Below are 27725 nucleotides of genomic sequence, written 5' to 3' on the forward strand. Positions count from 1 at the left end.
AAGTCAAAAAGTTCATACAACAATTGGCCATCCAATTCATTAAATCTTAATACAAGTAAGCATGCCTACAACACACTACTAATGGAAACCAGCTCTCATGATAACGCAAATTAAATCTCATAATAATAACTGACCAAACTGTTCTGTTAACCGGCAGGGACTAGCGCCACAACAGTGGCTCCTTGTTTACAAAATAATCATAGATCACTTGCCTAAGTAAAGTAGGGAAATTGAAAATAACACTATTGTAAAGTTTTTTGAATCAGTGATCGGAGAATCCATAGTTTGAACATCTTTATACCAACGTTTCAAATCCCAAGTGGGATCCATCATCAGGGTTGAAGAATGATGATAAAAGAAGAGCAATAAGGCAGAATAAATACTAATGAGGACGAAATTTAAGGAAGAACAAACTGGTCGGCTAGAATTTTTAATTTAATATAATTTTATTTTTATTTTTATTCATATTAATTATTATAAATAATTAATATTATAATAAATTAATATAATAATTTATACATTAATTAATAAATAACTAATATATATAAATTAATATAATATTATAATAAAATCAATTACTATATAATAAATAAATAATTATTATATAATAATAATAATAATTAAATATTATAATAATAATTAATTAATATAATAATTAATAATTTGATTAATAAAATAACTAATATATAAATTAATATAATACTAATACAATAATAATCAATTTATATAATAAATAATTAATTATTATTGTATAATAAATAAATAATTAATTATTATTGTATAATAATAATTAAATATTATAATAATAATTAATTAATATAATAGTTAATATATTAATTAATTAATATAATTATTATGAAATAAATTAATAAATCTAAATCATATTAGTATTTATAGTTGACTAATAAAATAATTAACTAAATACTATATTTAAATCATATTAACTAATTAATATATTTAAATCATATTAATAATTAATATTTATAGCTAACTAATATAATAATTCAAATATTAATTAATATAATAGCTAATAAATTAATATAATATTAATATAATAATAATCAATTATTATAATTAATTAATTATTATTATTATATAATAATTAAATATTATAATAAATAAATCAATATAATATTAATATAATAATAATCAATTATTATATAATAATTAATTAATTATTATTATATAATAATGATTAAATATTATAATAATTAATTAATAAAATAATTAATATATTAATTAATTAATATAATAATTATTATATAAAATAAATTAAAGTACTCTAAAGAAATAACACTGGGTCAAAGAATAGAATAAGAATAGGAGAGGGGACAACATACCAAAGGGATGCATTACCTGGGGATGGGTTGGCGACTTTTAATTTCTTTGATCAAGGGGAGCCAGCTTCCGCTAATTTCCATACCATTGTCTCTGTTCAGATTCTGAGGATGCTTAATAATTTCAAGAGCTTCTCTGATCTTTCGTCTTTGATGATGTTCCTCTCTTGCGATAATTGATGCGTTTTCCAGGCAAATATGGTGCTTAGTCTTCAAGGAGTGTTCTGCCAATGCTGAGGTACGAGATCTTCCATTCTTGATATCAGCGCCATGTTCTTTGAGCCTTGTCTGGAGGGAGCGACCAGTTTCACCTATGTAGCTTTTCCCACAAGAACAGTCTATTTTATAGACTCCTTTAAGCTGAAGATTGTCAATATCATCTTTAACAGACTTCAAACCTTTTCTGATGGTACCGGGGGCTGAGAAATGAGTGATAATGTTTTTCTTTCTTAGGATTTTAGCGATTTTGTCTGTAACACCAAGGATATAAGGTAGAAAAATCTTACCCTGAGGTTGGTCTTGCGCCTTATGCTCATGGGATGACAACTTTCTTTCAGCTCTCTCAAAGGCTTTTTTAATCTCATGCTCTTTGTAGCCTATACTCTTAAAAGCTGAAACCAAATGTTTCTTTTCTTCATTCAGGTGCTCTGAGTCGGAAATTCGAAGGGCTCTGATGGCAAGGGTGTTTAGAACACCAAACTTTTGGGCCGGGTGATGGTGGGAATCCACATGGAGGTAACTTTCCGTGTGGGTTGACTTTCTGAAAACCTTGTGGCCTAGAGAGCCATCTTCCTTTCTGATGATTAGAACGTCCAAAAATGGAATGCTCATGTTTTCTTCAAGTTCCATCGTAAATTTTATTTCTGGAGAGATGGAATTTAAGTGAATGAAAAACTTATCAAGTTCAGCTTTACCATGCGTCCATTTTATGTTGGTGTCAAAATAATTAATATGAATAAAAATAAAAATAAAATTATATTAAATTAAAAATTCTAGCCGACCAGTTTGTTCTTCCTTAAATTTCGTCCTCATTAGTATTTATTCTGCCTTATTGCTCTTCTTTTATCATCATTCTTCAACCCTGATGATGGATCCCACTTGGGATTTGAAACGTTGGTATAAAGATGTTCAAATTGTGGATTCTCCGATCACTGATTCAAAAGACACAAGCCACAGATCTCTTAAATCCAAACTATTGTAAAGTGTTATATAAAAATTAAAAAATTAAAATTAAAATCAATTATTATATTTCCAAGATAAAAGTAGCGATGGAAAAAATAATGTGCTCAATAACCTAATGAGATATCCCGTTCACCACATGATAGTCGTTGGCCACGATTGAATTTTTTTTAAAGGAATCAGTTTTCACAACGAGTGAATTTTAAAGTGGATGACTTATTATAAAAATAAAGATGTAGATTAAGTAATATACTTATTAATTAATATATAATAAATGAAAATATTTGAAGTATTTATTTTAATTATGGATAGAGTAAGTATTAAAAGGAATCAAATTTCTAAAGATGTAAATATTTTAGAAGTGTAAAACTTAAAAAAACAATGTTTATACTTCGTTAGATTTAATATATATAATTTTCATTATTTAAATTGTATTTTTAAATATACAAATAGATTTAATGATTAGAAAATTTTATTGAACATTTGAATTATGTAGACCACACAACTCGGCTTTTCTGGTTTTAAACTTTTTTTAAACCATATATAATATATATCTAATTGAGATTGAATATTTTATTTACTATGGTCATCAAAATAGTTTATTTATGGACCTTGTCAACATTAATTATCTTTTTGTGATTAATATTACATAATTCTTAATATAAAATATTTTTTCTATAAGGCACATTCAATTTTATTATTATTGTTATTATATTTTTAAAGATGACATTAATTTTATATTAAGAATTGATTGACACATCTCTATGTTATTATTCTTATCACAAAATAATTGAAATTTTTTACTTTCAATTACTTCTTTTCTTTGGGCATTAAAACATTTTATTATTATTAACATTTCTTTTAACATTTCATTTCCATACATACAAAAATTATATTGAAATAAATTAGTTACCATGTATATAGATTTTACATTGAGACATTTTAGAGAAGCACAAGAAGTGTATCTTCCTCACACAATTATTTTTCTCTTTGGGCATTAAAACATTGTATTATTATAAACAATTTTTTTTTTGCTTTTAGTTCCATAAATGCAAAATTTATATTGAAATAAATTAGCTAACATGTATATAAATTTTACATTGAGACATTTTAAAGAAGTATAAGAATTAAGTAACTTCCTAGCGTTAAAAGTTGAAAATAAAAGTTTTTAATTTTTCTAGGTTTAATTTTATTTTTTAAGTTTATATAAAATTAAATTATTTCACATGGATATTGAAATAATTTATTTATTCTAAAAAGTGAGAGTGGAATATTCTTAACACATCTCTTTGATATTTTTAATTAAAATGTTTTTACCAAAAATCATTAAAGAAGGCCTCCACACACCTACCAGTAAATCTCTTACTCTTAGTAAAGTAAATCAGGTTACAAAATAAAGTCATTTAAACCTTGAAACTCTTAGTTTTCACATGACTCACCATTACTTTAATTACCAGTTACACTACCCCTAAAAAGATATTCAAATAATTTATTTAAGTAAATTAAAATATTTTTTTAAAATATAAACATTATGCATTCAAAAGTGAAAATATAAATTTGTTTACTTAAATTGATATAAAATTACTTTATATCCCTATTTAGATATTTATTAAGGTGAAAATGATTTTTTTGTTAAGTAAGTCATTCATCTATTACCATTTTCATGAGAGATAATGAAAATATAAATTTGTTTACTTAAATTGATATAAAATTACTTTATATGCCTATTTAGATATTTTATTGAGGTGAAAATGATTTTTTTGTTAAGTAAGTCATTCATCTATTACCATTTTCATGAGAGATAATAGTAACTGACTAATTTCTCATGATTTTTATTTTTGAATAATCCACTTAACACTTATTGCATCTAGTGGTACTTACATAGATGAATATTTTTAAATATTTATTAGTTTTTTTTTATTTATTAATTTACACTATTATCGCAGTAAACATTGTTTTTTCACGCCATAATTTATTCTTATTTTAAAAGGAAATATGTAAATTCCGATGACACATAGCCATCATGCTGAGCTATATAATGCACATCTCTGTGCAATAATTATGAAGTATTATGGACTCACGCAGTATCAGCGGCAAAGGTCTCTGAAGCCGCTCAGCTATTTCTTTCGGGTTAACTTTGATTTAGTGGCGTCTCTGCAAGTGAAGGTCACCAGAAAGGGGGCTGTCCTGGTTCCGCCATTGGAGCCTACTCCGAAAGAGTTTCTATACCTTTCCAATATCGATGATCAGGGAACTGTGAGATTTCATATCCCCGTCTTTCAGTTCTATCGGTTCAACCCGTCGATGAAGGGTGATGTAACATCCCTAAAATGACTCATGGTAAAATAAATAAATAAAAAAGTTACATATCAGTTACAAAACTGATTCTTGATTTGCGTAAAAGCTGAGATAATGGAAGGAAGCCTGGGATAGCTTACCCTCCAACCACCGCACCCTTCAATAAATATATAGCTGAGCTCTTGGGTATGGGGACACCGCAAGAATGACTGCGAGGTTTTAGGGAAAGGTGGCAGCAAGAAAACAATTCAGTTAAATGTATTTGTGGTCGTCTGGTACCGTGGGATGCCAGAGCATGCAATTTAAAGAAGCCGTGCAGTTTGTGAGGGAGGTTTTTTTTCGGTAGTTGCGTGGAGGTTGGGTGTCTCTTCCATGAACAGAAGGGGCTACAGCAGTTTTGACGGAGAATCCGGAAAGAAAATTCGAGTGATGATGTGAGCTTCGGCGCTAAATCATCATATTCAAGAGGTCTGTTGTGGAAAGTTTCGAATGATTTCTAAAATGATAGACAGGTACCCTCGTTCTCTTGTCCTTGTAACTGTGTTTTATTTGTTGCAAGACGGTAACAATTAAATCCTGGAAGCTTGGAAACAAGACGAGGGACGGGTGATGAATCGTTCTTTTGTTGTGCGTGCAAAGAAAGTTTATGCTTTGCATTACCTCTCTATCCCACGAGTAATGGACCGCTACAGCTATTGAAATAAAAATACATTGTGAGTAGTACATAATATTTACATTCCTCTGCAGCTAAGCGTCTATTCATTTCTCTGCCGGTAAGTTAAAGAGATAAGACGCTCTGAAAGCAGTTAATGGGGGAAAACTGAAATTGAGGGGTGTGAATAAACTCCCCAAATTCCTTATAGTAAGCGCGATTAGAATTTTGGGATTGTCGTTTTGATTTTGAAGGCGTAGTTGTTTGTGATGTGCGTGGTGTGCTAGATGCTGTCAAGATAAATCTATCTTGTGAAGCGGTAATTGATCATGCATGAAATGAATTTTTCAACTAATGAATTGCTGCATTGCCGTAGTTATCATCCTGCGCTTTTTACAACCCTGGGCGGATGTACTGAGTTTATTACAGGCTTTAAGTTTGAATATATATATATGTGTGTCCTGTTTCCTTGTTCTTCAAGGAAGCGCCTGTACTTTCTTGGGATTTTCCGTAGGTGAGTAGGAGGAGACGATCTGGGAGGAGGCGCATCACTATCAGATCATAAGGTGCTCTTTCATGATGAAGAGCTGTAGCACATTGCAAATGTGCTTCTATTTCCTCGTACCTCTGACCAAAGCTTTACTATTTGCTTTACTTATAACAAATTATCTTCCTCACGCTAGTTTTAGTGAAATGGTTTCGCTGTAGGAGGTTGCCGATGTTCTTACCTCTGGTTTTTGTTTATGGCATTGAGCATGATTTTCAAAAACTTAGCTGTAAGGCATGGACTTTTGTGCAAAGGTGCAGTTATCAAATAGTTTATTACCTGTATGAAAACATAACTATTGTGTTATATGTTTTAAAGGAAAACATGAATCTGTAGAACTAATGTGTTAGATCTCTTAAAGAGAAATACGCATTAGTGTGAATAAGCATTATGGAAAATAGAACAAATATTTACTTGAATATACGTACTAGTTGGTTATTATGACATGCTTGCTCATGCACATGAGTAGATATTAAAAGATCTCTTTAGAGGTTGATTATTGATTGGATAATATTGTAACTAATCTTGTTGCCAAGATTGTTGATGACTGCATTGACAGGAAACGATGGCAGATGGTGCCAAAGGAAAGTGATGTTTGACCTTGTGGCAGGAAAAAGGATTGATGGTCCGTACAGTTGAGTTCAAGTTGCAGGATTGTCCATTACTAGAACAATCATGCCACAAGGAATGTTGCATGTGGCGGTATGTAAGTGAAAGATTACATGGAAATTGTATTAGCTTTTAGCTAGTTATGTGATAACATAATGATAACTTATTGTAATGATTTTATAACAATGGTTAAGGGATGGAATCCCTTATAAGCCATTGAGTGAGGGGTGAAATCCCTCACGAGCGTTTAATAATAAGATTAAACGTTTGCTGGTTTTCACCCTACGGGGTTTCCAGGGTAAATTGGTGTTCAAATGGTGTGATTGCCTTTTGTGTCCGTTCGATAATGATGAGTCCTTGATGTTGATGGTTATTTATTTGATGTGACAACCATAATGTCCTATTACATGATTATTTAATATGGTTAAGGATATCAAGAAATGGATGCAAGGATTCATGAGACAGTTTATGTCATTTCACTACCACAGAGGGGTTAAAGGTTATGCAATGGTTATGCAACTTACTGTCCTGATTGCAATTTACTTGATGTATTGATGAACACTATGTCTAATGGTTAATGATGAATTGTGGAGTTATGAATTTGATAAATTACTAGTGGGTAATTTGAATAAAAAAAAATTCTAACTCCCTACTTTTACATGCGAGGTTACCGGGTATGTGACAGGTGAGGATCCCGCCAGGGTTATCAGAGAAGCGCTGGCCAAGGTTTTAGTATTCTACTACCCTTTGGCCGGAAGAGTCAGAGACGCGCCCAGGGGTAAGCTCCTTGTCGAGTGCACGGGAGAAGGTGTGCTGTTTGTGGAAGCTGATGCGGACGTTGCTCTGGAGGAATTCGGAGACCAACTACCGTCCTTTTCCTGCTGGCAAGATCTGCTGCATGATGTGCCCGGCCCAGAGACTATTACCAATTTTCCTATCCTTCAAATTCAGGTTAATTCATTCATGCTTTGAGTCGATTTTCTTTGATGAATTCAGTTCGTATAAGCCTGCATTAGTTATCTTGCACGGTGGCATTGACTGCTATTTCTTGCAGCCGAAAATGTGTTTTCTGACCGTACTGCTTATCATAATGTTTCAGGTAACGCGCCTCAGATGCGGAGGGTTCATACTCACCATGGCTGTGAATCATACCGTTACTGACGCATTTGGCTTCGCTCAGTTCATGACCGCTCTTGCCGAAATGGCGAAGGGCGCGACAAGGCCTTCTGTTCTTCCGGTCTGGGGAACAGAAAGGCTCTGTCCGCGGACAGATCCCACTGTTAAGTTCCCGCTCTACGAATACGATCAAATAGAAGACAAATATGGACAGATGGTGCCCGCTAACTAGCTGATCCACAATTCATTCTTCTTCGGACACGAGCAAATCGAGTCGCTGAAGAGACAAGCTGGAGGGCAAGGCAAGTGCTCAAGCTTTGAAGCTCTATCGGCATTTTTGTGGTGCCTGAGAACAAAGGTTGTCCGAATGCCCGCGGAGCAGGAAGTTTGGTTCATATTCCCCGTCAATGCCCGGATGAAAACCGACCCGCCACTTCCTGAAGGGTTCTACGGGAATGGGATAAGCCTTGCATGCGCGAAGACGACAGCGGGAGAGCTATTAACCAAACCGCTGTCTTTCGCTGTCAGACTGATAAACGAGGCAAAAATGGCTGTGAACGACGAATACGTGCGATCGGCGATAGATCTGATGGAATTGAGAGGGCGACCTCACTTTACAGTGGTGGGCACCTTCTTTGTTTCTGACGTTACCAAAATGGGCTTCAGAGATGTGGATTTCTGTTGGGGGAAGGCAGCCTACGGAGGACTTGCAATAAGGGGAGTGGGTGTAGTGTCGGGCATCATCAGCTTATTTATCGCTGTTCGTAATACAAGCGGTGTGGAGGGAGTATTGTTTCCCATTTGCTTGACCTCTGCTGCCATGCGACGATTTGAAGCAGGAATTGGTGATGCGATGGAGCACACTCCCCCTTTTTCACGTTCCCATCTCTAAATATGTGTATTGCTGATAAGATTTCTAGGTCAGTTGTGTCGCAATTTAATATTTCCATTATCAAGTTGGGTTGGATATGTTGGGTAATGTTGTAGCTATTCGCTTTACGTTGCGTTGTTTGTGTAAGGTTTGAGCTGCTCTAGGTTTTATCGTGTTAAGTGTCGTTTGAATGGTTTATTAAGTGTCGTTTGAATGGTTTGATGCCAAATTGTTACAAGTTTGGGCAGGTTAGGTTTGGCTTGAATGGTTTGTATAAATTTATTATATTGAATACTCTTCATACTACCTTGTATTTAAATAGTATATTTATAATTTATGGATTTTTTTATTTTTTTATAATTATAAATATTTATGTCCAATTGTTATTATTATAGAATATTGAAGCATAATGTCTGAAAAAGACTTCATGTTTGAAAAGTGTGAAAAGTGAAAATATAGGCCAGTGAGGATTATTTTGTAGAGTATTGTTTGAAAGAAAAAAAGGAAATAAATCCAAGGAAATATGGAAAATATTAATGGTTATTAATTAATACTAAGTAAGAGGAAATATAGAAAATATTAATGGTTATTAATTAATACTAACTAAGAGAGGAAGCCAAATCATGAAAAAGATATGAAATATTTATTATTAATTAATGAAAGACTATAAAGAAAGAAAAGGATTGGATACCAAGGCTCATGTGAGGAAAGAGTAAAAGAAAAATTATGAATTTGCAACACAAATATATAGATATGGTATCATGTGAGGAAAGAGTAAAAGAAAAATTATGAATTTGCAACAGAGATATATAGATAGGGTAGGAGGAATAGGAAAGGAGATTAAAGCCCAAATAAATAGGGGGTGGTAGGATAGTTGAAAATAAATCAATGAAGAGATGTAATGATTCAAACCTAATGTTTTAGGCGTTGAATAAGAGGTTTTTAGGACTCACTTAACTTATAACCATCTTCCTTTTTAGAATTATTGGGATGTTTTCAATTTTGTGGGATTCTTAGATGATGCAAGAATTGAAAAAAAATTAAGGAGGATATCTAATGATTCAAACCTAATGATATAAGCATTGAATAAGGAGCCTTTAAGACTAGCTGAGTTGAAAGCCATCTTCCTTTTTAGAATTATTAGAATGTTTTTCAATTTCAAGGGTTTCTTTGATGATGCAAGATGTGTGGAATGGAATTAAGGAAGAAACTTTGTTTCGTTAGAGAGAATTCTATGCTTGGATGTGAAGGAGTACTACGATCTTTAATTTAGACACGTGGTTGTGGGTTATATTTCGTCTACATATTGTTTTCGACATAAGTAAGGAATTTAAAATCTTAAGTGAAACATTAAATTAAACTTATGCTTAGTAGTTTTAAATAATTGTTTCAAAGTTCTAAAAGGTTTAAATGGGGTTTCAATATTATTTTTAGCCCCTTTTTTGAGATATGATTGTTGGTACCTTCAATATGTGGTAGAAAAATGAGAGCTTGAAGCTAGAAGGACAAATTACATGTAGAATTTGGATGGCAAGGTGAATTGGAAAATTTTTGTTATATTTTAAGCACAAGCACAAGATTTAAGTGTGAAAAGGTACAAAACTACATATTGCAAATGAATAGAAGAGACAATAAAATTATTGAAAATTTGAATAGGTAGGAAAGGAGAATTTGAAAAACTCATGAAAGTTTAGTGGGATATTTTTCCTAAACACAAATGCAATAAATAACCTCTCCAAAAAGATAAAAAAATTGAAGTATGTTGTACTTCCCTCTTGCACGCACTTAGTTGACTAGTCAACATTCCTAAAATATATAGTAAGTAAAAAATGGAATGGGTTGCGATGAATTAAGAAAATTCTAATGATAGGGTTGAACAAAAGTAACTCGAGTATAAATTAGATTAGAACTCATGTAATAAGCCTTAGATGAAATAATATTCCATGCAAACTCCAAAACTAAGTTAGGAAAAAGAGTGGATCAATTGGTTACAATTATCTCTAGAAGTATGAGAGAAAAATTGTATTGGACCTTAGATATAAGGCAATGTGAAATAATGGAGTGAAAGTTGTCATGTTATATCCTAGTTAGTTCCCGATCACTACCACATGTCATGGTAGGTGTCAACCGTTGTTAAAAATACACTTACTAAAAACCACAAATGTCAAAAATAGGTTATTGTCTCAAATGGTAGGGACAATCTAATAGTGAATGAAATTTAGTCATATGTTCCCCTGATTATTTATACGAGAGACTCAAATAATTTCCCAAATGAAATCCTAATGATGTCTTGATGAACTCCTAAGTGCAATGTACCCCAACACTTTATTGATTAATTAAATGGAGTAATCATTATTTTTTGGAGCCCTTTGTTAAATGATTTTTTTTTTCTTGATAGGAATTGAGGATCATATATTTAAATGGCTATAGTGAAGAGAGTTTGAAGCACTGATTTTTGTGGTATATGATAATGGGAACAAGCATGGATGCACTAATCAATGTAGGTGTTTTTCTTGTACAGTTGGTGACACCAAATTTTTTTGTGGTATATGATAATGGGAACAAACATGGATGTACAAGTCAATGTAGGTCTTTTCCTTGTACAATTGGTGGGTAAGGAATCTTTCGAGAAAAAAGGATATAAGAACATCAAGAAATGTAAGAGGTAAATTATTTTTCAATTCCATTGTAAATTTAATATAAGAGGAGAGGCTTTTGAATTGATTTGAGAATGACATGAGAAAGGAATGTATTAAAGGCCTAACTAAGTAGGTATCATTGATGAATTAATATCAACCTTTTGGTTTTTGATGCCAAGAGTTCAGGGTCATAGTTTCAAAATGTTCCATGAGTATAGGTGGAGTGTCCACTCAAAACATTCTACTTTTTCAAACATGATACATAGTACAACCCTAAAAAAAATCATCCAACTTAATAGAATTATTATATATAATGAGTGCAAACTTTTATTATTTTTAATATGAAGTACAATAAAATGATCAACATTTATATGAATCATTAAAATAATAATATACTAATTATTATATATAATGAGTGTAAACTTTATTATTTTTAATATGAAGTACAATAAAATGATCAACATTTATATGAATCATTAAAATAATAATATACTAATAATGTATTAGCAATTAAAAAATCTATTTTATTTATTCATATTTTTTATTTGAGTTGTCCTTAGTGCGACTTTTTGGAAGTTTTTCGGGTGGGTTTTTACAGTCTAATTTCTCTAAAATCGAGCAAGAATTTATTGAAATCAGATGCGGAAGGGCAACCCCTGCAAAATAGAAGTGGCCTAAAAGTTTTCAGGCTCTTGAAAAATAGAAGTGACCTAAGAGTTTTACACGCTGTTGAATCTATATTTACAGTCAAAAAACTAGTTTAAATAGCACAAATCAAGATTTCAACTTAAATTTTTCCACCAAAATCTAACATCAGAAAATCTAAAAAATTTACATTACAAACAATTCCTTTTTAATTTCTTATAATAATTAAAAAATAAAAATAAACATTTAAAAAACTTATCTAATTTTAAATACACGTTTTTAAAAGAATATATTGAAGTTCTGATAAATACTAGAATATTTCCATTCAATCTTTATAAAAATATAAAACCAAATTAAAAATCAACATTGAAACACGTATCTAGCTTAAAATAAAAATATTTTTGAATACTGTATTGAACTTTTAATAAATACAATACTATTATATTTTCATTTAAAATTATAATTATAAAGATATAATGAAACCCAATTCACAATGACCTCGTTATGAAATTATTTTTATAATGTGTGTAACACTTAGTAATTCATAAGACGTTATTAATAATTGTTATACATTAAAATATGAATGTAATTATTATTTTAAAATTTATAATTGTAATAATATTTAATAATACGATAAATATTAGGAACTATAAATATAATTGTATTTAGTAATATAAATTATAATAACATTTAATATTAATAACGATTAATCAATATTTGTATATATGCTTAATTGAATAATTAATTAAAAATGATATTAAATTAAAACTTATGTATTTTATGTATAAAATATATACTCATAGTTTATGAAATAATTTTTTTATTATTAAAATTTAATGAATATTATATATATATTTATAATTATATTGAATCTATTTCATTTCTTATATATTTTTTTTGAAATATTACATTTAAAGGTAATCATTAATTACCCAGATTCTATTACTATATATGTATTTGTATCTATATGAATTATGATTTAATTATGTATATGTTAATTTTTTTGTATTTATGAGTTTAGATTTATTTTAATTTTGGATCTATCAAGTTCGAGCGGGATTAAATATCTCAAGGTCTAAACCGCTTCTTTGAGTACAAAACTTGAGAAAATGTTTGCACCTCGACAAATTTGATCACTCGTGATGCTTGATAGCTCTGGGGTTAAGAGGGATCCAGGTTGGTTTCAGTTGTGCATGGTCACAGAAAATTTGTTGAACATCTAACTATTCTTATCATTTTAAATATGTTAAATGTGTCTAATATCAATCTCGTCCTTTTTATTATAAATTTACTCAGTTACCTTAGTTTGTTGAAATGATAGAGACCCTTGATAACTTGAACGATGAAAAATGATAAAAAAAAATTTGAAAGAAAGTGACATTGTAAGAGTGTTGAATGACAGAAAATGTGAATAATATGAATTTAATCAATTAGAAATAGTGTTCATTGGGATTAATCTCAAACTAAAAAATTGAAAGCAAGTGACATTGTAAGAGTGTTGAATGATAGAAAATGTGAATAATAAGAATTTAATCAATTAGAAATAGTGTTCATTGGGATTAATCTCAAACTATTTTCTTCTATTGTTCTTATTGTCGCACTTGTTATTTTTGTCATATTTTGTATCGATAAACCCCAAGATTCAATGGTATTTTTTTTCTATTACCTCATTTGAATGCAAAGTGACTAATAATGTTGAATGCTAAAAAATGGGAATAAAAAAAAGAAGTCAACTACAAGTATTTTACGGTTTCAAGAAGCAAACATTTTAGGTAAGTGAACATTTTATTTAAGATGAAAATTCAATTATCTTATTTATGCTTGAATTACTATAACACGAAATAAATGTACGTCATCAACAATTTTTTTATGCCTAGACTGAAATCAATGCAAATTATTAATCTAGTTACTTTGAAATTAATGTATATCATATATCTAGTTACATCAAATCGTAAATCAACGTCTACATTGAAATCAATGCATTCAATGCAAGTAATCAAATAGGATTACAAATCAACATCTACACTGTAATCAATACATCTAGTGTAAGAAATCAAATAGTATTAGAAATCAATGAATCTAATGAAAGTAATCAAATAGGATTAGGAATCAACATCTACGCCGAAATAAATGCATCTATTTTAGTTAAAAACCAAAATATTCATGGATTTCTAAATCCAACTTCTTTTAATTTTTGTAACATCCTTAATTCTTCTTCCTCTATAGTTCATAATGTTCAACGTTATATAATATTATATAATATCTATATTTATCTCTATGTATCTCTTTCCTCATCCATATCTCTCTCTCCCATCCATATCTATGTCATCTCCCTCTCTCTCCCCTTCTCTCTCTTGCCCTCCCTCTCTCCCCCATCTCACTCTCCTCCCCTCTCTCCCCTATCTCTCTCTCTCCCACTCTACCTCCCTCTTCTTCCCTCACTCTCCCCTTGCCATCTATATATCTATCTCCATCTATCTCTCCTTCTTTGTCTCTGTAACTCACTACCCCAAACCAACTACTCTTTCTCCCCATATCCTTCTCTGCATTCCTCCCTTTCTTTGTTTCTCTATTCCTCCCTTGAATCTCCCCTCCCCATATATATCTCTATTTCCCTTTGTCTCTCCTTCTTTGTCTCTATATCTCAGCCCCAAAACATACACACTCTCCCTCCATATCTATTTATCTTTTTCTCCCTCCCTCCTCCTCTTCCTGTCCCTCCCTTTCTTGAATTCACTCTCTCTCCATCTCTCCCTTGTCACTCCCTCTATTTCTCCACCTTTCTATAATTTTTAAATTACCTTAGAAAAAATTTCACAGTGGGAATATTGATTTCATTAGTTGGGCAACATCTTGCACATGAATATCAATAATCATTTCTAGATTTCTTGAAGAGGTTGAAAAAACTATTGAAATAAGTTTTCAATGTGAAAAACAGTGCTTAGCCTCTTGTTTAAAATATTTCAACTATGAACCCTTATTACTTGGCATATATTACTCGCGGACCAATTCCTTTGAAGATAACATAAATATATTTTACAAAATTTACGATCCAATTTTTACATTTGAATCAATGATACGGAAAAAAATATCATGGGTTGCAACTTATGATCATTTCCAACCACGCTCTTTAAATTACTTATGGTCCTGTTTTTTGATGGGTTATTTCATGAGTATATATATATTTTTTCTTTGTTAGAAAACTCATTGATGATCTTATGCTTAGTGGTTTCATAGGGATAGAAAACACATTGTGATATATCTTGTGACAACCATATAATATTTCTTTTTGTTTGGTTGTTGAAAATATTTTTAGAATTGAAACTATAGAAGAAACTATTTACTAGCAAATTTTAGCATGAAGGTGTAAAAACGAACCTAGCAAAAATATTAACCATAGGGAGTACAACATCCATTGTACTGACTCTGATTGATAGATATTCATTTCAAAATTAGGTTGCATTTATTTTAATAATTCCCTATTATGTAATAAATGGAAGGTATGCATTATTTATTACTGAAGAGTTGATTGAATAAAGAATGGGTGATCCTTGCATTTGATAATTATTGGAAATGTATATTTGAAAAATATAGATCTATCATGAATTTTAGGTTTTGGATCAACTGGTTACACATCAAAAGTGAATTCCTTATTACATGATCTACTCTTAGAATGTTTTTCAACAACATCTTAAAATCCATATTTAGGTCAAGTTCAACACTTGAAGCAGTTGGTAGTATGAGAGAGAGTCTGAAGAGACCAATTATTGAAAGGCATATTTCTGGGTATGTTAGTCCTTACAATCTCCTAGGCTGAAGAGGAAATCCACAAGGGTAACCTCAAACCACTTCAGCTTAGTAGCTAGCCCTACTGAGTGTGAGAGGGATCTCTCTAAGTCTCTTATCAGTGATAAAACTTTAAAGAAATGAATTTTAGGTTAGATATGTGTGTTTTTTTGTGAAAAATTGGTTTTTAAGGATTGGTCAAACTTAGGGTTTGGAGCCACAAGTAGGTCTAGGCCGTGGGAATGTAGGAGAAAACATAAGAAGGAGCTAGATATCAGAAGCCATGGTGTAATTTGAGTATTTGTCAGTGTAGTATAGAGGATATAGTGTGGAAGAAACTAATGAGCATAAATAAACATGATTTCATTAGCTTAGGAAGACAAAACACATAACTATGAAAACCAGATAACAGAGCTTGAAAACAAGAATTCTGAGTATTTTATCACAAGGCATTCATAGAAAGAAGATATATAATGTAGATAAAGATGTTTAGACCATGAGAAAACAAAAAGAATGAAGTACAAGCACCATGAACTCACTGAGCTAGAGTTCCTTGAAAATAGATTGAACCTTTATCTGTATTAGCTGAATGATGATTACAATGCAAGCCTCCTTTACAAAAAGTTCAACCCCCTTCTCCTGAAGTGAAATGATACATATAGACTCTCCTAGACCACTTTCCCACCTTCAGGAGTTGAATTCCTTGGTGGAGGAACTGACTCCAAGATTCTCTCAACCAACAGGTGAGAGTGAGAAGGTGAAACTCAAACACTTCATGAAGAGTTTGTTTAGGAGTTTGCTTCTTTTATGAGGCCTAATAAACATAAAAAACAACCTATGTTGTGCATTTATTCATTCCTACATCACCTAGCCTCGTAACTAGTGCCATTACATAGAGAATATTGACTTTGACCAAGTTAGACTAGAAACTAGAAATTATACACAGTGAAATTTTCCAAATAAAAACACAGAACGTGCAGAAGCACAACACCAACTTTGAGCTGATTTTCAGGTGGCTTCCAGGGGTCAAAATACAAATCTGAGAGAACAATCAACTAGCCCTTCAAGTCTAGTTTCCAAAACAGTTTGAATTTCTGAATTTGGAGCAAGGGAAGAACTTCAAAAATCCATTATCCTAAGGATGCTCCATAAGTGCAACGCATGTCAAAAAATGGTCCAGAGTGCTAGTTTTTTGCCACTTTTTTGCATTTTTCTCCAAAACTAAGCCACCTCTACAAAATCTGGGCAAATGGGTTTCTAGAGGATGGCGAGAAATTTCAAAAAATGTAGACCTTCCCTCAAATGGAGGGCTGAGGAAAAATCACAGCACCAAGGCGCTGCACTTCTGGAGCAGCTGCATTTCTGAACTTGCACAAAAAATTCAAAATGCTCAAAATTTGCTCCAAATTGGAGGGGAGGTGTAAAAATGGGCTTTTTATAACTTCATGGATGCCTCAGAAAGCATCTCCAAGTTTCCCTCATCCTTTTGGTCTTTTTTGGCCTCCTTGAGCTTGTTTTCAAGTTGTTTTAACTTGACATTGGCGATCATGTTTTGAGCTTGATAGTGATGCGCCATGTGTCTAAGAAATTTATTGTCTTTGTTTACCTTATCAAGGAGCTTCTTCAAGTGTTCATTCACTCTATTAAGCCAATATTATTTATCTTGATTAACTTCTAGGGCGATCCTATCTTCTAGGTCAAGATCCTCATTAAGCAGAATTTGTTCTTGTTCCTCTTGCAAAGCTTTCTTGAGGCCTCATTTTCTTGGTCTTTTCCTTTGTCCTCTTATCTTTGATGCTTCAAGCTCGCTTGATGTTATCATCTCCTTACCTTTATCGACCTGCTGCATTAACTTAACTTTTTCCTTTTCTAATATCAACTCCTTTGCTTTGAGTTGACTGTTTTCTTATTCAAGGAATGTTATGACATACTTTTCCCTTTCCAAATTTATTGCCAGCTTCTTGATTTGGTAGTATTTATCCCTAATATTTTATCTCATGTTTGTGGTCTAATCTTTAGTCTCTGGATCAATTAGTTCAAATTCATCTTCTACTGTGTCTTTATCCTTTGCTACCGATTCCTGCTTTGTCAATGAAGAAGGCTTGGCCCCTTTCTCTTTGTGAGAAGAAAACACAAGCCTCTACCCTTTCTTATACACTTTAGTCACCTCAAGTTTGGATAGTTGAGATTTCTCCATTGTTTTGCTAGATGACCCCACCTCTATTTGTTTTTTTGGTGCACTTGGAGACTGAGATACTGCATTTTCCTCATGTCATTTCAAGGCTGCTTCCAAAAAGGCTTCCCAAGCCATACCTCTCTCTGCCAGCTTATGAAGGACAATGGTTTTGATGAGACTGTGATGGAACAAGCTTGGGGAGTGTTCCTTGTCCTTTAATTGTATCTTTTCAGACATTTTGGAAGTGCTCTTGAATAGATAATTACACAGGTTCAGTGGATTTTGAGATGTGAAATGCATTAGGAGGTGAATATGATAGGCGTATAAGCTGGAGAATCTACCTTCACAAGTGAAGAACCTCATGACAAATTTCATTAAAGGTACATATTTCTCCAATAAATATCTGAAAGGAAAGAGGTGAGTATGTGTATCTCCGTATGGTCTTTTTAAGAAAGGCTTATAGTTTTCAAGATCTAGGTTCATTCCTTTGAACTAATATTCGCCATTGTCTGGTAACCTAGTTGATATTGAGATGGAGGCCACTTACAAAATGAACTCAATACCAACAATGACAATAGTCTCTCCTATCAGTTGTGTTGCTACCCAATCTGTTAGTTGCTCATGAAATCCTACCTCGCTCACCCTTTTGCAAAATTCCAAGCAGTGGACATCCTCAAAGAATTGTTTGATGAAAGGATAGGAGTTGATTGTGTTGCAGTCTGATGGTTCATATATGAGTATCCTCCCTCCTTTTTGTTGTCTCTTTCTTTCTGGCAAATATTCTACCTCCATGATGACACAAAGCCCTAGTAGCAGGAAGTGGAAATAAGATGTGAGGTGTGAATGGAAATGAAGTCATATGTAGGTGATTTTGACAAAATGATGGAAGGGGTCTTGGGATAGGTGAAATGAATTTGAGAGCTGATGAAAATGAGTGGAGAAATAGTGGAAATATGCTTTTCTTGTAGGTGGAAACAAGAGGGTTTATGATGAAATTTGCCAAAAAAACTCTAGGAATGAGCTAGGGTTTTGCTTTTTGAGTGTTTAAAATTTGTTTTGATGTCACTAAACATATATGCAGGTGTAGGATATCATTTTACATGTTTTGGAAATCAAAAATTATGATAGCCATTTTACCCTAACATTTCCCATGCAAAATTTGATACAAACCCTAACTTGAAGAATTATTGACATGAAATGAAATTGGGAAAGCAAAAGATGGAGGATGATGGTGTACTTACCTGTTATTTAGCTTATAAGTTAGTGCAATTAAGCTTGGAAGTGAAAAAATAAAGTTTGGAAGAGTTTTGATTAATTTCAGGGCATTTTGTCCTGCGCGCAGCGCAGTGTTCCTATGTGTAGTGCCAAAGTGCAACGGAGTTCTTCTACGTGCAACGCCTGTCTCCTAAGCACAACATAGTTCTTCTACGTGCAACACCTGTCTCGTAAGTGCAACACAGTGCTTCTACGTGCAACTCCTATCTCCTAAGCGCAACGCAGTTCTTCTATGCGTAGCGCCTCCAAGTTTTTGCTAATTTCTCCTAGGAAAACAAGTTTTTTGTTTTTTTGGGTGATAGGGATTGATGACGAGGAGTGAATAGGATATGAATAAAGGAGTTATGGGGAGTTTTTAGTTTATATAGGGAAAATTTCCCCACCTTTTCAAAAAGAAATGGGACCCACCCTCCTTTAGAAATTGATTTTCACTTTATGAAGACAGATTTTACCTTTACCATTGCAAACCTGAGATGTCCTTTTTTTCCTGAGTGCTGGAGATTATTTTTTTGGAACGTTCGATATCATGAGAGTATGAGGAGTGTGTGAAAAATCAAGATCAATTATCCAAAAGTTGCTTTGTCATGTTTTACTCACTGCTGGTTTTATTCATGGAAATGATGGACCTTGGAAACCCTAGCAACCTAGTGGATGACCTGAGTATTAATGGAATGATGATGATGACTGACCCATTTTCATTGTAACACCTTCATAAAGTGTGATAGGTGACCATCATGAGTTAATTTCCAAAAAATGACTTCATCTTTAGACTAACCATACAATGACCAAATTTGCTGTGTAAACCTAGTAACAAAAAATTTGATTTTGAAAGCCTGGAAAACCATAGTAAAAACATTTTTGATCCAGGTGACAGGCTAACAAGACTGACACTAACAGGGTACAATATTAATAGCGCTTTGGATGAATACAACTCTATTATGTATCATGATTATAGAAATCAAAGGTAGTATTTCTCATGTGCATGGTGTGGTTGATGTACATGAACATTATTGGGCTAATGGACACTTTCAAATTTAATATGAACTACAATAATATGTTGAAGGAAGAAAAGTTATATATGGAAAGAATGAGTAAATCAAGGGGCCTTCAGTAGGGAAGTAATACCATACCACGTGCATTCATATTGGGGGAATTATATTAAGAAAAAAATGACATAATATATTGAGGGATATGTAGGGGATAAAGGGTTTTTATATTGGTAGGTACAAAAAATGGAGCCTAAAGCTAATAAAAAAATATAAAATGGTATAAAAGTGTTAATGGAAAAATGGATACCTACAATATCTAGTGAAATTATGGGTTTTTTAAAAATCAGAAAATGTATTGGGTTTGTATTGGTAGAGGATTAAATAATGTGATTTTTAGAGATATTTTCCAATACATAATCAAATTAAGGGTGTTGTTTAATATGCCACAAACACATGTGATATGTGAGAGGTTCATTGAGTGAAGCCCCCATTGAGTAAATATTTCAGGTCATCCTTATAGATATCCCAAGGCTATTTTTTCCTATGGAGGTTTGTTTATGATTGGAGATATAAGTAACTATGATTGCATATCGATTTTCGAGCCTATTTTCTCTTTCAAATGGATTTTGCAAATCATATAAATGGGTTATTAATTTTAGATGTATTTCGTACATCTTTAGAGACTTTTGATCAAATGCCATCTATTCGAAGACATCATTGTTACCTTTTTCCTCGTCATGAAGTAAAAAGGAAATTGATAATGAAATTCCATAGGCATGGGACCTTTATCTAAGTCAATGGATGTTACATTTGAACGGGAAACAATCCATATAGTGCAGTATATAATGGACATTATTTCAGGATGTTCTTCGTTAGGGTTGTCATAACCATCCTGAGACAATTCTCAGTGGAGGCCAAATTTTAATGTATGAACGTGGAAAAGATTTGATAACAACGACAACTACTTGGATGTACTAGTCTATGAAAACCCTTTCCTTTTACTTTATTTTCATGAGAAAATGCAAAATCTCAAGTTGGGGGAGATGTTGCGTTGTCTTGGTTCCATGCTTTTTTGCTTAAACTATGCATTTTCACTTTATTATCATCACCCACTCTCATAATATTTAACCATTTTTCTCTAGAAACACACCAAAACTCTCTCATACATGTTTATGTAGACTATCATAATTTTTTATTTTATTTTTAATGAATTATGAACGATTATGATTTCTTTTACTAACTACAATTTACCATTTCTTCTTGAAGCTAGTTTGGGTAGCCATCTCTATGATGAAGATATCAATACAATTCGAGAATAAAATCGAGCACATGGGTTTTGATTCTATGTTTCCCAATATGGATTTACATTTATCAAAACAAAACAAGGTCACACGTTTGAAACTTGAGCACTTAATGAAGTTCTTGGCTAAAGATTATTGTTAGTTTCCATAAAGTGATTTTGGAGCACAATTTCTGAAAAAACTAATGATGGATATCAAAAACTTAAAACCTAATTTTTTTTCATTAATGAGCCCATTATGGTTTCATGCATATGATTTTCTCAATTCTTTAAACGATATTTTCTCAAATTTTAGCTGAAGCCAGTTTTGAGATGTGTGAGAAAATGAATCTATGTGATCTATTTTCACAATAGAATTAGTTGTAATCAAAACCTTCAAGGTAGCTAAGTATTCTTGTATGGAAACATTTTGACATTAATACAAATTTTTCTTATTGTTTATCATTTTATGTGGTGCGTTATTACTTTGTAAATGATTTCAAACTTGTTGCTATAGTAGCTCAAGTTTACTGGTTTTATTTCGCACATGCAACCAGTGATAAAGGCCCTCATGTTAGAGGAGCACAATGTCTTTTTATTTTATCTTACTTAGTTATAAATAATTTCACTTTAGCAATATTTAAGTGCTTTCAATTTTAGTTTGAATTGTTTACAGTTTAGCGTGTTTCCCAGTTATTCAGTTTTCTTATAGTTTTCTTTGATAATAGATTTATTTCAGTTTGGTTTTCTCACAATTTTCTTACAATTTGGTTTATTTATAATTTGAATGCTTAAAATTTGGTTTACTTATAGTTTGAATTGTTTACAGTTTAGCGTGTTTCCCAGTTATTCAGTTTTCTTATAATTTTCTTTGATAATAGATTTCTTTCAGTTTGGTTTTCTCACAATTTTTTTACAATTTGGTTTATTTATAATTTGAATGCTTAAAATTTGGTTTACTTATAGTTTGAATGTCAACATGGTGTAGTCTATTCATATGAACCATGCAATTGAATAGAGATATGTTCATCTTCAATTGAAAAACATTAAATTTTGTAATTGGTTTAAGAAAAATATTTACATGGTTATGAAAGCTTTATAAAGTTTTAGGACTATGAATGTGTTGAATTAGTTAAATTGTATTTACTTTTGATAGATTAGATTTTTCTTTCATATTGGAGTTTGACAAAAAATTTTAAGAACCAAACCTTGCATATACTATGCATTATACTTTACAAGTTTGCCAACCCACATTGATTATTTAAATGTAATGAAATTCTACTACAATTGAATTGGTCGACACGTCTGTCGGAAAACTTACTTGATGCACAAATTTCATGATTTGCAAGACTTAATATTCGCTTTACTTGACTCCAAACTTTTTGACCTTGGTTGTTGGGTAATACTGAATATGCACCTTTTTTTTTACATCAATAACTTCTTTATAACTTTGACTTTTACTATAACTTCAATATCCTCTAAACTTTTAAGACTAATTTAATTCATACACTTTGAATGACCTTAATTAATGTGACATGGATTTTAAATTCATAGTTTAACTAGATAGACTCCTTAGTTTATATTTATAAAACCACCAATTTGAGTTAATCTTGACTTATTTCATCTCTCGCCTTTAGCTTTGCATGAATTTTATCAAATGATGACTTTTTTCAAGACTTTTATTCTCCATGCATGAATTTTATCAAATGATGACTTTTTTCAAGACTTTTATTCTCCATGATGGCCAATCATTAAATCAGACAATATTTTTCTTTGGTAAGAGAATGTGTCAATAATAACACCTAGGCCTAAGACAACCAAAGTATTGCCAAATTTCACACATTTAGGCATACACCTTTAAATTTGATCAATTTTATTTTTATAACTGATTTTTTGTTTGATCCTCCTCTAATGATGAGACTGCATGATTATCTATTTGATTGCTTTGAACCAATACCTAGACCTCTGCAATTATCTCAAGTTTACAACCCAAACCTTTGTTTCCATTGCCTCTAGTTTCCTCCTCAACTTCACAAGGCATTGTTGGAATTCATAAGACAACTGTGATGATAAGGATTCTTCTCATATAGGAAACATATTTCATGTTCCTCCATGTAGTCTTGTGAGAAACATTGAATTGTATGTGATTTGTTACGTAACACTACTTGAAATTGGAATTTGAAAAATACTTTTCTCACAAGGGCAAACCTACTTGTATTTTGGCTTCTTACAATTCAAAGGCATTGCTACCAATGGCTCTACACAATGCTCTATCTCAACGACAACAAACCAACATAGCTCATGCCATGACCCATCTCTATAACATGACACCATCCTTGTCACGCCCTTGCTCTAGTGGTGACTTAATTTCCACTTGTGGGCGGGGTGCAGCACCGATCAAACTGTTCGTTTTATTACTACAATGGTTCTCAAACTACGCCTAACATTCACACTTAACCTATTTTCTTCTAAGTCTTATGCAACAAAATTTACTTCAATTATATTTAAATATTTAGTTTCTTATGTAGAAGAAATACACATCATCAATAAACAATGTACACACATATAAAATGGGAGGAGAAACTACCATATAAGTTTTCCCAACTCTTAAATCAATTATGCCATTATATTTTACAAAATTAAAATTCTTTTATAGTCTTGTGCAACCCTTGCATGTTTTTCTTGAGCGTTTCCTTTTTGCAGCCCTACCCATGGCCTACATTCACTCTAACACTACCCATAACCCACCATTCAGTTCAAAGCGACCCACAATCTCGTTCATCGCCTAATGGTCTGTGACCCAACCTCCACACTGGGGTCATGTAGTGCCACACCCAACTCTGCCTATAGAACTCAAGCTGTCATCATGTCATTCTTCCCATAGTAATTTGTCTGCATTGCGGTCTTCTTGCATTGTCCTACCATCTCATGTTCTGCTGACGGTTAATCTTCCACACTGAGGCCACCCAACACTTTTTCATGTAGCGTATACCTGACCTGGATTGTGGGGAAGCACAAACTCAGCCATCAATATGTCACAGCCTTGCTGCTCAGCCTATGGAGCCCCACTCAACCTGCCTTTGTTTCCTTTCACCTAGTATTCATTATATGTTCACTTCCCCTCCTCGTTTAGCTCTGAAATTATGAGTTCGGCTTGCTTCTTGCCTTCCAACAACTTGCCCATGCTCTAATATATATTCTTACCATTATTTTGATTTCTCCAAGGAATGCCTCCTTTGGTCTATCCATGGGTCGGGCCACCCATATATATTCCTAGCTAACCTAAACTCCAACATGCCTACACACGTATATTATTTCTCCACAAAAATGGACTCGTCGGTTCACCATGTCTCTCACCTGGCCGACTTGTCCATCCTCTACTTGACTAATCCGACTTGTCGTCTGGTGTCTCCATCATCATTGCACTTCTGTAATGTTTGTATTCACATCACATTAGGTGGGCAGCCACCCATTACAGCATGCCTGATGCCTTTAACCAAACTTCCCAACTGTACGTACCCTTAATTGGATGCTATTGATCAAATGTTCACATACTTGTCACATTTAACAAAACGCACTTTCGCCTAAGTCATATTTAACCGAACGCCTCCACCCAAGTCACCTTTAACCGAATGCTCTTCCGCATGTCTGTCACACATCACGGGTGCACCCGCACCCATGTTCTCAATTTTTTGACTATCTTGGGTGCTTACCAACTCGAGGACCTACCATCGTCGTCCATTTTAAAAAGGTTTTCATCCTCGACAACACCATCTCAGCAAAATCCATTTTCAAGATAATCATCTCCATATATGGGCACCCATATAGTGTTTCCCATTACTTGCTCCATGTCTATATCCCATTGTAACTGTGCAAGAATCTCATGTGCTAGATCCCCCCTGTGATAGTGACTAGTTGGGTAGCTAATCCAACCGTAGCATCTCTTCCACAAGAATGCATGCGTCTCACATCATCATGAATATCATCGCATCCTGCTTCCAATCGTATTTATCTCATCTCCAAAGTCTTCTTATCATCTCAAAGGGTCTAGTTATCATGGGTAGGTGATAACAATCTCTATTCCCATGCTAAGTCTAGAAAGAGCGAGGGGATGGGAATGTTGAAGGACTTCCATTCTCCTTCTCCAACATCTCAATCCATGGAATGGGATCCTCGTCTTCCAAAATTTTCAGGTATGCTTTCCAACTGTCCTCTTGAGTCTTTGATCTCACATCCCTGTTATCCTCCATTGCCTCTAGTCTAAGTGTCAAGTTCATGATGATGACAGAGAATGCTCACATAGTCTTTGTATTCTCTATGAGTTTTGACTCCACAATGTTTAACCTCTCATATACTTCTTCATCCCGCTTAATTTATTTCACATCCATTGTTTTCAACTTATATCCACCTGTCATAGCAGCCACGGTAGGAATACCCAATGGCTCATCCTCCCGTCCATTCAAAATATACAAATTCTTAAAATGTGACACCATCATAGCTTCATATTGTTTCATAAATTCCTTCCTAGAACTGCTTCATAATCATCCATCCACACAACTGTGAAGTCGACCTTCCCAAGCCACTCACCGATGTGCACCTCCACATTATCTACAACACTAATAGCTTTGTCTCATGGAGAACTCACTGCCTGAGATGAACTTGAGTTGGCACACATTTTAAACCAAATTTCCTTGCTGCCCCTTCTCTAATGAAGTTATGGGATTCACTGTTGTCCACCATGGTGAGGAACATTCCCTGCCTAACTTCATGTCTAGATACTCCAATCTATTCCTCTTGGGATTTCACTTTAGGACAACCTCCGTAACTGTTATAGCACCCAATATCTACATCATCACAACTATTGGTTCATCCTTCTTCTTTCCTTCAGTTTGTGCAAGAGCTGCCACTACTGGTTTTGAAGGACAATTCTTCACTATGTGATCCTCTCGAACAACCAACATTTCAAAGGTTTCTTTGCCTTCAGTTTTCCACCTACTTTCACATTATCCTCCCTTGAAGACTTCTCTTTCTACTTGTTAGACTCCTTTTTCTTCTATTCATTCCCTTCATCATAGTGGTCCATTAATATATCAATTGCAACAAATTGCTCCTTAAGTGTTTTGATCTTTTTTCTCTTCACCTCATTGTGTGCCCAAGATTTCAACCTAATGATGAATTTGAAGACCTTGTATTTATCCACCATGTTAGGTAGCTCCAAGACCACACTCGCAAATTCACGTTGATATGTTTGTAGACTCCTGATTTTCTTAATGTACTTGATCATCGTCCTTGCATCCCAAGTCTCATCTCGTGGGCTAAAGTGTGTTTGTGGCGCTTCCTTCATTTCTTCCCAGTAGAGATGTCCTTAGCATCACCATGAGAAATCCGATCCACTCTCCTCCTCCACCACATATTGACATCCTTTGTAAGGAATTGAGAAACCACCTTCACCTTGTCCTCTTTATTACGAAGACCCAAGCATTCCCAGTATTGCTCCATATCCCATAAAAAGTTCCCAAGTGTCTTTGCACTCATCATCCCATCATAATAATTGGGTTCCTTGATTTTAATATGGGAAATCCCACTAATTGGCCCATGTCCAACTCATTTCTTCAAGATTGTAATATCATTGAGAGCCTCATCAAGACTCTTTTGCAAATTTGTGGTATCATCTAATTCTTGATCCTTCGTAGCTTCAAATTCCTTGACCTCATTCACATTTTGTGCACACATCCACTCAAGTTACTCATATCGTTCCTTAAGGTTGCCATGATCCTCTTCCTGATTTGGGAACTTATATCTAAGTCCATAATTCTCAACTTTCAACGCATCGATCTCTAAATACATTTCATCAATATGGACCAACACTTTTTTCATGAAAATTGCTTCAGCACTCATGCTTGATTCACTTGTCACTGGTTCCTCTACATTGTCCACCATTAGTTTTTCTTGTGAAAGTGTCAAGACCATACACTTCACCATTTCCTCTGGGCCTGACATGTTGTATTGTCCATGCCAAACTCCCTAATGTTTCACTGCGACCAACTATACAATGCCATACTTCAATACCAACTGCAACCATTGTTGTCATATTCCTCCTTCAATTTTCAAAGCCTATTTTCTATAAAATGGACTTTGGCACCGACTATCATGCCCCCACACTAGTGGGGACTTAATTTCCACTTGTGGGCAAGGTGCGACACCAACAAACATTTTCATTTTCTTACTACTACAATTCTTGGACTATGCCTAACGTTCACACTTAACCAATTTTCTTCTAAGTCTTATCCAATGAAATATACTTCAATTATATTTAAAAATTTATCT

At 33.1% G+C, this 27725-nt stretch overlaps 1 protein-coding gene across 1 annotated transcript; it reads left to right on the forward strand.

The window, feature by feature from the left end:
• Nucleotides 1-4577: 4577 nt before the first annotated feature.
• LOC149253694 (benzyl alcohol O-benzoyltransferase-like) lies at nt 4578-8630 on the forward strand. Its single transcript, XM_089454570.1, has 4 exons — nt 4578-4832; nt 7289-7573; nt 7722-7955; nt 8097-8630. The coding sequence occupies exons 1-4, from the start codon at nt 4578-4580 to the stop codon at nt 8628-8630; spliced, it is 1308 nt and encodes a 435-aa protein (XP_089310696.1).
• The last annotated feature ends 19095 nt before the right edge of the window (nt 8631-27725 follow it).

This window comes from Pinus tabuliformis, chromosome 7, assembly GCF_031772625.1.
Source record: "Pinus tabuliformis cultivar Carrire ecotype Pingquan chromosome 7, CPIR1, whole genome shotgun sequence".
NCBI lineage: Eukaryota > Viridiplantae > Streptophyta > Pinopsida > Pinales > Pinaceae > Pinus > Pinus tabuliformis.

Bases quoted from the DNA above. Each gene is read 5' to 3' on its own strand.
- LOC149253694 (XM_089454570.1), top strand. From the start codon at position 4,578: ATGAAGTATTATGGACTCACGCAGTATCAGCGGCAAAGGTCTCTGAAG. The intron at 4,833-7,288 runs GTAACATCCCTA...TTTACATGCGAG, and splicing joins ACCCGTCGATGAAGGGTGAT to GTTACCGGGTATGTGACAGG. The intron at 7,574-7,721 runs GTTAATTCATTC...ATAATGTTTCAG, and splicing joins TTCCTATCCTTCAAATTCAG to GTAACGCGCCTCAGATGCGG.